Raw genomic sequence first — 12,995 nt, forward strand, 5'->3', positions numbered from 1 at the left:
ATTAGATAATAAAGTTATTGTAGAAATGAAAATAAAACATATAAAAAGTTTGAAATATAAAAAAATAAAAGAAAGAAAAAACATATTTAAAATGTAGAAACTAAATATCAAAGTAAAATGACTAACTATATCAAGGTGTAAGTATAGTATCGGCCGGGCCCAAAAAAAGATACATATCGTAAACATCATAATTTTTTAATGATTTTTTTTTCAAAAATTCTAAAAAAAACAAGAAAAAACAGAAAAAATAGAGAAAATTCTAAAAAAATCATAACTCATGAAACAATGATGAATTGCACAAAATACAACTATAAAATCATATATGAAGCATTTGTCTCTATGAGCTACATAAGACATCATCAAACATCAACTATGTCACACCAACAATGCAAAATATTAAATATCTTGCAATTAATAACATGTCACAAGACTCATACTTTTATATTACATAAGCAAAAACAAAATAACCAAGTTTATGAAAATGTAAGTGTTAAATAACCAAGTTTTTTGAAAAAATATAACCTCAATCATCATTATCTTCTTTTTTTTCTCCTCCTTCGATATCCACATCGTCTCCAATATACGTGGGCTCTTTATCATCTACCTCTCGTGCTCCTTCCACGTTGATCCACTGAATGTTTTTTTCATTCAAAATGTTTGTTTTTTCCTCTTTTTCTTCTTCATCTTTTTTTTGTGCATGCAACACTACTACTACTACTACTACTACTACTACTACTGTAAAGACCATAAAAAAAATAAATAAATAAATCGTGTCCGACTCGCGTCAGACACGTGCCCGGCACGTGTCCGACGCGAGTCAGGGTCTGACCCCCTGTGTCGGACCCGGATCCGGGCTGGATCCGAGCTCGAGCCGACCCGCGCCCCGGCTTCTCGATTTCTTGAGAAGCCAGTGTCCTTAAAAGGACACAGTGTCTCGGGCGAGGGGCAAAACCCTCGCCCCTTCTCTCTCATCTGCTCCGATCTCCCCCCTCACGCCGCGGCCGTCGGTGACTGGAGACGCCGGTGCGCATCTCCGTCCGGCAGCCTCCCTGTTGACCGGCGATCCTCCCTGCGGCCTCCCGACGGTGCGAGCACTCCCCTCTTCGCCTCCCCTTTGAGTTCCGACGACCCAGTGGCCTTCGAGCGCCGGCGACCTTCGACAGTCGGCAGCCTCAGCATCCCCCTTGTTCTGCTCCCTGCGCCGGCCACCGACGGCCTGTTAGCTCCGGCAGAACCCCCCATTTCGTTCCCTGTGTCGTGGGAGCCGCCGCCGACCCCCCGAGCGCCGGTATCCTGCAAGCACGACCACCGCCTCTTCGCCTCTCACCCTTCGAGCGAGGGTTCGTCGCCATCGGTCACCCCTCTGCTGTTCCTCCCTGCAGTCGCCGAGTGTCGGTGACTCGCCGCCGGTCACCGCTCGTCCCCTCCTTGTCTGGCCATCGGTGGTGCCAGGGACCCCGTGTGCCGGCGACAGCCTTCCGACTTCGGCAGCACCACCACCCTCAGTCCGGTAGCCCTCGATCTTCCGGCCTGGCGACTCCCCTGATCTTGGAGGTATAACCCTCCTCTCTCTCTCTCTTCTGTGTGCAGGATGGATCGACAGGGGGGATGAGCCCCCTGTCATCATCGTCGGTTGGCAGGGGGCTAAACCCCCCTGCCTCCTTTTATTCTTGGTCGACAGGGGGTTGGGCCCCCTGTCGTTGGCTCTTCTTGGCAGGGGGTTTCGCCCCCTGTCACTCTTTTTGCTGTTGGACGACAGGGGGGCTGAGCCCCCTGTCGCCTCTTGTTTTGGCAGGGGGGTTACCCCCCTGACTTTTTGCTCTTGGTCGATAGGGGGAGGGGGGCTGAGCCCCCTGTCACTCTCCCTGTTTGCTGTGGGTCGACAGGGGGGCTGAGCCCCCTGTCGCCTTTTGTTTTGGCAGGGGGGGTACCTCCCCTGCCTCTTTGCTGTTGGTCGACAGGGGGGCTGAGCCCCCTGTTGCTTCTTGCTGGCAGGGGGTTACCCCCCTTGCCTTTTTGCTGTGGGTCGGTAGGGGGACTGAGCCCCCTGCCTTCCTTTTTGAGGATCTGTCGACAGGGGGCTCTGTCCCCCTGTCCTTGTGCTTTCTCGGCAGGGGGCTCTATCCCCCTGTCTTTGCTTTTGTTTTTCGGCAGGGGGCTTCGCCCCTGCTTGCCTGTTGATCCTCGGCAGGGGGCGGAGCCGCCCTGCTCTTCTGTTGCTCCTCGGCAGGGGGTTCTGTCCCTCTGCCTCTTGCGTTGAGCCGGCAGGGGGTGGGCCCCCTGCCTCCTGCATTGTGCCAGCAGGGGGGGCGAAGCCCCCCTGATTTCTTGTTTTCGAGCAGGGGCTTGCTCCCTGCATCTTTGCTGTTCTTCGGCAAGGGGCTTTGCCCCCTTGCCTTGTTCTTGCTGCCGGCAGGGGGCTGCGCCCCTGTCTCTTGTTCTGACAGGGGGTGTTACCTCCCCTGCCTTGTTGTGGCAGGTGTGGCAGGGAGCCCCTGCTCCCTCCCCTGCCTTTCCTTGTGCTAGCAGACAGGGAGCTCCTGCTCCCTGCCTCTGCTACTGCTGCCAAGCAGGACTGAGGCCCCTGCCTTTGGCACCCTTGTCTGCGGGATGCAGAGCTCCTGCCTCTGCCTTCTGCAGGCAGGAGACCTTGCTATGTTTGCTTCTCTTTTCTTATGTGACATATACTAACTATCTAAGCTCTCCAGGTTGAACGGAGGATCTAGCTCGCCCTCTGTGGCTCGAGCTCTTGTTTGCCTACGCTGCATGCGTACGAGGAACCGCAGCCCCTTAAGGTAGGGGATTCTTGCGTGAAAGGTCAATGAACTGATAAATGCTAAAATAAGAAAGATAACTAAAAGAGGATGATATATGTATACGTATAATATATATATACGTATGTCTTTACCTTCAAGGATGCGGTTTCGCGATCCTTGTCCTCTTTACTTTCTTGCACTTTCTTTTCTGTCGCCGCCGCGCTATATGTGCCTAGGCTTTTCATTTCTGTCTTTACATTTCCTGCCTTTTAACTCAAGGACGCGGTTTCGCGATCCTTGTCCTCTTTACTTTCCCGCACTTTACTTTCCTGTTGCCCCGCGCTTCGCGCCTTGGCATTTACTTATGTTTGCCTTATTCTCCAGGATGCCTGGTCCTCCTTTATGCTCATGCACTTTACCTTCTTGCATTTACTTGATGCCCCGCGCTTTATGCGCCATGTACTTTGTTCCTCGCTTTATCCTTCGTGCTTTACTTTCTTGTACTGTCGTGCTTGCTCTTGCACTTGCCTTTTGCTTGTGTTTGTTCTTACCTTGCCGTTGCCCTTCATGCATGTATTCTTATCTCTGTCGTATGCTTTCTTTCTTGCTTACGCTTATCGATCTATCGAGGTACAACCCTATGCCTCGTGAGTCGTCTTTTACACTTGCGTAGTCAGTGTAGGATCTCCTACCTCACGAGTCGCTTGCGTAGTTGCCTGCTTGTGCGTTACGATGATCGAGGTATGATCTCATACCTCGTGTGGAGCCTTAGCGTTCTGCCCTCGCGGTGCGGCTTCGCCCCCGAGGCTTGTCCCTCGTCGTACCTTTGTATTAGTATGTGCATAAGTTTGCCTCTTGTCAGCTTGCACTCTCTGAGTGCAACTTCGAGTGCGTAGTGTATATTGTCTCACTTGGCTTACAAGCCACGACACACACTTATGCACTTCAGTTCTCAAAAGACATCGTCTTAGGTGCAAACCTATTTTCAAGATGTATAGCTTGTAAATCAGGGGTAGCGGTCGGACCTCCCAAATTGATGTATTTGGGATAGATGTGTTACAACCTTAGTTTGCCTATTCGATACGACTTAGATAACCTTATTTAGGATCCGGTGCACGAATACGGGTGGGGATCCTAGCAAGGTACTTGCGTCATCACTAGACCGGCGTTACCTCACCTCTGATGTGAGACCTAGTTTTAGGCTTTCTGGTTCAACCATGATTGTAGCACCTTCCTTCGTGAAGGTATTGCTGGATCTCTTATAAGAGATCCATGTTCTTCCTCTTGTAGTTATACCTTTAGTTACGTACGATATGTTTGGACCACGAAGAGAAGGACGAGAGGTTTATAGTAACCTCTAAGCGTGTATTGACACATTAAGCTAATCCTGTTATGTTGCTTTCGCCTAATAGGCAGATTGCTCGTGATTGTCTAAAGGACCCGAGCACGATCAGTTGGAACTGGAATGAGTTCACTGCAGGCTTCTATAAAGTAGAAGCATTGGGATTTCCTGCGAGAGATCCATACCCCTCTTATCGTAGTTGTACTTTTGAATAGGTATGTTACGTACTACGATGAGTAGGATGAGAGGCCTATGTCTGCCTCGAACATGCAATGGCATGTGTTTGAGATCACAAGAGTGATGTTTCTATCCTTACTGAGGATTGACCCCCTTTTCATTGTGATTGTATATGTGAATAGTTACGATGCGTACTGCTGTGAGTAAGATGTGAATTGTGTGCTTGTCTCGAACGCGCAATGGCGCGTATAACTCACCTAAATAATAATCATGCGCCTTCACAGGCAAGATGCTCGATTGGGTTGAAAGACCAGAGCATGAGAATGGGACGGCGGTTAAGAAACCCTCCGTCGCGCTCATTCGGAACGGTTCATCAAGAGAGAGGATGGATGGTACAAAACTCCGATGGACAGTCATATATGGCAATCTCGGGCAAAGATCCGACCTTCCCCAGTCATCGGAGGTTAGGGAAAATCCTTCGGGCCACTTCTGCAGAAGTACGGATGCGCATCCATTGGGCCTTTGTTTGCCTTTGGGGATTTACTCTCTTGGTCACAGACCGTCCCCTTAGGAAGCGGACTCAGTCAGTCATTCGGGGTATAATAAAATACATAGCATACATGAGAATGGGACGGCGGTTAAGAAACCCTCCGTCGCGCTCATTCGGAACGGTTCATCAAGAGAGAGGATGGATGGTACAAAACTCCGATGGACAGTCATATATGGCAATCTCGGGCAAAGATCCGACCTTCCCCAGTCATCGGAGGTTAGGGAAAATCCTTCGGGCCACTTCTGCAGAAGTACGGATGCGCATCCATTGGCCCTTTGTTTGCCTTTGGGGATTTACTCTCTTGGTCACAGACCGTCCCCTTAGGAAGCGGACTCAGTCAGTCATTCGGGGTATAATAAAATACATAGCATAATGGACCCCCGAATCGATCTCGGCTGTTTCTACGTTTTGCCTTGTGCGTACCCACAATGGCCTGCTCAGTAATGAGACAAGATATAACTTATACGCATGATCTTGAGATATGCATATTGTGACGTGCATTGCTTGCTTGCTTGTTAGCTCGGTAGTTAGGTATGCTACTCGTTGAGCTAGGTACGCCTGTCGAGGCGTTACCCTTGTTGGTTAAACTGCTTACGCAGTTCTGTGCTTGGTGATAACTAGCTTCTCATACTAGTTGATTGCTTATCTTGTGTAGCTTATAAATTGCTTGTGATGCAATAGCTTGTGCCTCACGATTAATGTAGCTGCTGGCCGATAGGCTGAACCATATAATGGTACTTGTATTTATTTTGAATGTTGTTATGAATACCTGTCTTTTGCAATTGCTTTTGCTTGGCTGGTGGATAGAGTTAGTTACTCTTCACCTATTATATTTGTGAGGTTGCTATAATGGACTGTTCAAGCACTCTGATCCTTCCTGCTCTTTTACGTAGCTGTCTGCTTTACTAGAGCTTTGCTTACTCCACAACACATTTGGTTAGATCTGCTAGTCTTGCTTGTACCTGCTTGAGCTAGCGTTTATCTTACTTATTGCAGCTTCTGCTCTTTCTTGTCCTTTGCACCCCTACTAGTCTGTTGTGTGACTGACCCATTTTCATGGGCAGGTGGTGAACAGGTTGAGACAGCTTGCGATGGCATGATGACGCGATGCACTCAAGACAATGCCCTTTCCTGACGTTGCGCTCCTGAGGATACTTTTGATAGATGCGGTATAAGGTTTCTTTGAAAGCATCTCTTTTGATTATAACTCTGCATTTCTAAAACTGTATTACCAAAATGTGGTTCTTTTTTAATTTCAATAAAATATCTATTTGAACTGCAAATCGGTTTGTAAGAGGGAAACTGCTTTTTGGTTGTAATGTGCTCAAGGTCTAGGGACTTGTTGTTTTGAACCTGATCTTCCGCTGAACTTCTGTTTTAAACTCTGATAAATGATTGATTTCAAAGCTTTCAACCTTTTTCATAAAAGGTTTCAAGTCCACGATTTTGGGGCGTTACAACTACTACTACTACTACTACTACCAACCATACTTTTCCCCTTCACTGCAGAACTTTCGAATTTTGATGTTATGCTAAGGGTTATAAGATCAAAAGTAGGGAGCTCATCTTCGTCATACACATCCTCCAAGGGCTCTGCATACCCCAAATTTGCTTCACTCATCTCATTTTTTCTGTCTTTTTTCTCTCAGACCAATGAGTAATTGTTGGCATTGTCATTCACGGCATCCAACAAATCCCTTGACATGCAAGCCACAACATTGAGATATGTCCTGGCTAAATGATGCTTCAACCGAGAGATACCACCCAAAACAATATGATGGCAATAGTTGCACTCGAATTTCAATTGGTTTTCACTCACTACTTGAGTGCCCCATTGCCATGCTGAATCATCTGATGCCATCTTCCAAAAAAAAACAACAAAAAGCAAAAAATAGAGATTTTTTGCTTTAACCCACTTCCTCGAGTGAAAAAATGATGGAAATGCACTCTTACTTGAGCAAACCATAAAAGCTCTCTCCCTTGCTCATGAATCGACCCTTAAATCGCTCTCACAACTCCTGGGGTGCGTGGATACACAAAATGAAGAAGTCAGCTCTCAAGAGGTCTTTAAAACCCCAAAAAAATGATTCAGCGCTTTTTAAAGTGCGCTAAAGGTGTATCATATGATACAACCTATATCGTATGATACAATACAGGGCTATATCGTATGATACTCGATATGAATACGATACACTCATATCGCGATACGAGTGTGTATCATCATATTGATTTTTTCCATAGTTACGATATATATTGTATTGTATCGTTCAATACGATACTTACAACATTGGAATATATCATGAAATTACCATGATAATGTCGTGAAGATATCGTGATACTATCACAATAAATCTCATTTTAAAAATTTTGCAATATTTTACCTTTTATATCGTTTACCCAAAATAAAGATAGATATAAGTGACATTTAGATATATGTGACTATGATAATATATATATATATATAATAATAATAATAATAAATATAAAAGTAAAAGCAAGGTTGCCAAACTAGGAAGCGGAAGCGGGAAGCGAGAAGCGAGAAGCGAGAAGCAATGCATTTTAAAATATATAGCAAGTGGAAAGCGAGGAATAAAAAAAACAATATAATAATTGAATGGGAATTGAAATGGAACACCAATAAAAACTAAAATAAAAGTGACTATTCTTAAATTTCATGAATTTTTAGTGTAAGAATTAAATTTTTAACAAAATCTAAAAATGATGACCACCAATTTAGAGAAAGCACATGGAAGTGAGTGAGAAGCGTGAGAGGAAACATACAAAAAAAGAATGAAAAGTAGAGTGAGAGAACACATAAGAAGAATAGATGAAGCGTGTGGAACGCATAGGAGAAACGTGGGAGAATCGAGATTCTAAAAAAGTTTCGAAAGCGAGGAGTATCACGCTTCCGAAGTGGGCTTCCCACCTATTTAAGAAGCTTTCGGTAACTCTGAGTAAAAGTGACTGAAAATATCACGATATTACTGCGATAATATTGTGTCAATATCACAATAATATCGCAAAAAAACTGATTTTGAAAATCTCACAATATCTTACATTTCCTGTCATCTTCCCAAAAGAAAGATGGATATAGATGATATTTTGTTATCTGTGACTATCTATCTATCTATCTATATATATATATAGTCATGGTAGTTGGCTACCGCTGTTTTGGCCTACTGCAAGCGAACGGGTGTCTTTCACAAATCTAACCCTGAAAATGTGTTCAACACGATCAATTTGCATGGAAATGACACTTGAATCATGTTTTTTTGATAAAAAACATGACTTTCTAAGCCTTGAATACTTATGAAAATCTTAGAACATTGATTTTTAAACCTTATCAAAACCTACCTGCATGTTGGAATCAGACGATCTAAGAGTCAATTCCTATAAAATCAAGCATGTAGAACACATATGTGCGTTCAAAATGAAGAAAAACATGGAAAGACCCTCAAAAGCCTAGTAGGCAGGTAGTAGGTAGCTACCACCAATTCTCTCTCTCTCTCTCTCTCTCTATATATATATATATAGAGAGAGAGAGAGAACAAAAAATCCATGAAAATCGCAGTTCACACGGTAGTTCTCATATTTTAGTGACTATATATCCATATATATAGTGAAGTTCATCATAGAGTTATTGGAAGCTTCTTAGATAGGTGGGAATCGTGCTTCCCAAAAACTCATTTTGAAAGCGCAATACTCCTCGCTTCCAAAACTTGATGGGAATCTTGATTCTCCCACGCTTCTCCTATGCTTCCATGCTTCATCCATGTTTTCTTATATGCTTTCTATATGCTTCTCTCATGTTTTTTTTCATGTTTTATGTGCGTGCTTGCTCTCACGCTTCCCATTCACTTCTTATATGCTTTCTCTAAATGGGTAACCATCATTTTTAGATTTGACAAAAACTTAACTTTTGGACTAAAAAACATGAAATTTAATAAGTCATTTTTGTTAGTTTTTTATTCACTTCCCATTTGATTCCCGTTTCGCTTCCCATTCAATTTCTACATCGCTTCATTCTCAATTCCTGTTTCGCTTTCAAATCGATTCCTCGCTTCTCACCTCCAATAAATTTTAAAATGCCTCACTTCTCGCTTCTGCTTCCCGTATCGTTTCTCACTTTCGCTTCCTAGTCTGGCAACCTTGGTTCATCATTTCCCATTCACCAGAAACCATGCTTTGCATAGAATCGATTAGATGAGAAACCTGGATTTCTATTTCACTAAGTTTTGATATAATGTGAGCTATCTATTTTTTATCGCTCTAAATATGCATCTGAACACGAAAATGACCTAGGCCATATTGGACATAGCTGGCAAACCCATGTTTAAGTCAAGACTAGAGATGGAAGCACAATCATACTTGGGTTTAAGTGGACCTGAAAAAACTTTCTTAGAAGAGTTTTCTATCTCAATTTTGTTTAATATGCAATTGGAAAGAGGGGAACATATTGTGGAGTGATTCCATGTTTTATTTTGATTAACAAAAATTGAATTATATCTGTTTTATATATATATACATATATATATAGGTCATTAATGAAGAAAAAGTGAAAATGTTGCATATATTGGTGTCACTTCAAGTTTTAGTTATAGTACTAGGTCTCCTATGCTAGCTGAGTAATAATCCTCATGAGATTCTTCGTCCGCTTGGACGAAGATTTGCGAATAAGAGGTAAAGATAGAATAGAAGGAAATTAGGGATGTAAACAGGTCGAACTTGGGTCGGATCTAGACATTATTGAATGACTTCATTAGATCTAGCCTAATTAGATTCAAATTCGGAGTCAACAATGGATGGGAAACACATAATACTGAATCCAAATATGACTAGCTAATCGGATAATTTTTTTTTTATATATAATCAGGTTGGATAATCTGCCAGTTTCATACTTGGATTTGGATTCAAGTGCAAAATTGTCTATAGAGTCATAATCAGATTATTAATCAAATCCTATTTTCTTTACTGAATCCGACTAATCGGATTTGGACTCGATTGGATAATCAACCTGACCCTGGGTGCAGTCAACGCACCCAGGGTCATTTATATCCAACTTTTGGACTTTATATATATATATATATATAATTTTTTATATTTTTGCCGCACCCCCCACCCGGGTTTTTTGGAAGTGCCGCATCCCCGCACCCGCACCCTTACCCATGTGACATAGCTTATAAATAGACTTGTCAACATGCCCTAACATGATGATCCTGGAGTTTAGGAAATAAAACTTTAACTTCCATATATAAAATCAATTAATGAAACCTTGCATATACTACTGCAAGATTTCCTTGCTCTTAATAACTACACTGAGTTGAATCACGCAGATGCACTACTTCCTCAAGTTCAACATACAAGACAAATCAATTTTCAAAATGGTACATATATGTGATATGTTTTTTTCCAGATTATTGAAATAGCAGTCAATGAAAATGATGTCACAAATAATTCAAAGAGATACATACCCTGTGACAGTAGATATGAGTAACCCAATTGTTAATGTACTTCAAAAGAAAGGCTTGCACACGCCCATTTTTCTCCCTCTTCACATATTCAAGATAATTGGTGTGGACAACCCCTATCACTCGCCGGAATTTGGTTTTCCATCTCCTGCCGTGATGATACCAAGTAAGATGTTCAGGTTCCTCAAGGATTGCAACATCTGCCACTTCATCAGGTACAAACTCTGTAATATCTCCAACAGCCAGAATACTCCTTTTGTCCTTTGAAAACTGAACCCAATATCAGAGACAATCAATTTATTTTAGAACATCAAAAACTAAATGTTCAGATATAAATAAATTCACCTTCCCATTGCATATTACTGCAACTACCATAAAAGTGTATACCACACAATATACATGTTGCATTCAACAAAATTCAAAGAAGAGCACAAGGTCACATAAAGATCTCAAGAAAATTAAACTAGAAGACATGGGCTCACCCTATTGGATCAATATGCTGCTACATGAAGTGAACTTATTAACACACTTTTTTTCTCATTAATGAAACACATAAATGGTAAGCAGAATGTATAATATATGTCATTGACATGCACCTTTTTGATAATTTTGTTAAAAATAAAAATATATAACATGTATAGTGTTGATTCTGGCTAGACTGAACCTAGCCGCCAGACCTAGACCCAGCGGCCAGTCAGCCACAGACAAAAGAAAGAGTAAGAGGGAGATAAAGAGAGAGAGAGAGAGAGGGAAAAGAGAAAATTAGAGGGCGAGAGAGCTTACGTATCATTGATCCCTAATCCCTTTAAATAGGGATTAGTTAAAGAATAGTTTAAAAAAGAACTCTGAAGCCACAATGCTTCTCTTTTTCCAATTTCCCCCAAGGTGTTTGGGGGTGTTTGCTTTGTTCATAAACTGGGGTGTTGGGATATAGGATGTTCAAGGGAATTTGTTCTCCCAACGAAGAAGGCATGCAATTAATAAGGTAGCACGCTGTAAGAATGGCATCTCCTCAATATGACGGGGGCATACATGATTGCAGCGTGCAACATCTAGAAGATGTCTATGCTTTCTTTCAGCTACCCCATTTTGTTGGGAGGTATGGGCACAAGTAGTTTGAGATCGGATGCCACGATTTCTATAAAACTTTTGTAACTCATTAGATTTGAATTCAAGAGCATTGTCACTGCGAATAATCTTGACAAGAGAATCACAGAGTCTTTATTTCAATAACAAGAGACATAAGGATCGAAGGAACTTCTAATCTGTCTTTTATTAAAAACACCCATGACAATCTGGAAAAATCATCAATAATGACTAAGTAATAACGACACTGAGACCTACTGGGAACTCTACTAGGCCCCCATACATCAACATGAAGAAGTTCAAACACTCTTTGACTCGATGGACTCTGGCTGAAAGGAAAAAAACTCCTATGGTGTTTACCCAACTGACAAGCTTCACGCTGGAACGAAGCAGATGGTGAAATCTGATGAAGTCTATGAAGTTTTGACAGCGGTATATGACCAAGACAAATATGCCATTGATACGAACTGAAGGATGACTCAGACACAGTGTACACAACTCCAAGTGGTTGATGTAGATAGTAGACACCCGCATTCTCATAGCCTCCACCAATCCTCTTCCCCGTCAGCAAATCCTGAAACAAACAACATGGATGTTAAAAATATGTTTCTCAATGGAAGCTTAGCTGAAGAAGTTTATATAGAACTGTCACCTGGCATAGTTATTCCTAGAGGAAAAGCTCTTCGGTTAGATAAGGCCATGTATGGTCTTAAACAAGCACCAAAGACTTGGTATGACAAGTTTAGTTAAGTTATACTTGAATTTGGTTCTGACACAACTTTGTTTGTTAAGATTTCTTATGTAGGTATTGAAATGAAATGGGGATCTTCGAAACACGAGCTTTGATTAACAAGAGCAAGTGTCAAGAATGACACTAAAGCATAACCCTTAAAAAGGGTATAACTGGAAACAAAATAAAAATAAAAATGTATTCTTTATTGATATGAAAAACCAATTGCTTAAGAAGCATTGGAGTAAAATACAAGAGGGGCTGCACCCCTTTATATACACAGCTGAAAGAGGACTCAATAGAGCTGTTGGGCACAGTCCAACAGCTCTATTTAGAGCTGTTGGACTGTGTCAGTCCAACAGCTCTATTGCTAGTCAAGTCTGGACAGGACTTGACTAGCAACAGTCATTCTAGTTCAAACTGAACTAGATGACATAAAGACAAAAAATAAAAATAAAGGAAAAAAAAATACAGAAAAGAAAGAAATTAAAAATGTATTTATATATATATATATAATAATATAATATTATTATATATACATATATGTACAGTTTTACATTTTAACACTCCCCCTCAAACTTACGGTACAATGAGCGAAAGTTTGTCTAAGAGAAAGTGAAATCGGGGAGCAGCGAGAGGCTTTGTAAAGAGGTCTGCTAACTGATATTCTGAAGTGACATATGGCAGATCAATTATCCCGTGTAGATATTCCTCTCTGACGTAGTGACAATCCATTTCGATGTGTTTGGTGCGTTCGTGGAATGTTCTGTTACTGGCAATGTAGATCGCACTTTTGTTGTCACAACACATTTGTGAAGCCTTTGTTGCTTCAACACCCATGTCAGCAAGCAGTCGTCGGAGCCAAACTACTTCCATGGCCGTGGTT

At 42.0% G+C, this 12,995-nt stretch overlaps 1 protein-coding gene across 2 annotated transcripts in view; it reads right to left on the minus strand.

The window, feature by feature from the left end:
• Window positions 1–12,995, minus strand: part of LOC149827942 (digalactosyldiacylglycerol synthase 2, chloroplastic-like) — a 66,862-nt gene that overhangs the window by 22,159 nt on the left and 31,708 nt on the right. For both annotated transcript variants that reach the window (XM_090019738.1, XM_090019739.1), the window contains exon 3: window positions 10,297–10,563. In XM_090019738.1, the coding sequence (XP_089875864.1) occupies window positions 10,297–10,563 (267 nt within the window). The remainder of the gene's footprint in view (window positions 1–10,296; window positions 10,564–12,995) is intronic.

Source organism: Nuphar pumila, chromosome 10, assembly GCF_984573655.1.
Source record: "Nuphar pumila chromosome 10, dmNupPumi1.hap1.1, whole genome shotgun sequence".
NCBI lineage: Eukaryota > Viridiplantae > Streptophyta > Magnoliopsida > Nymphaeales > Nymphaeaceae > Nuphar > Nuphar pumila.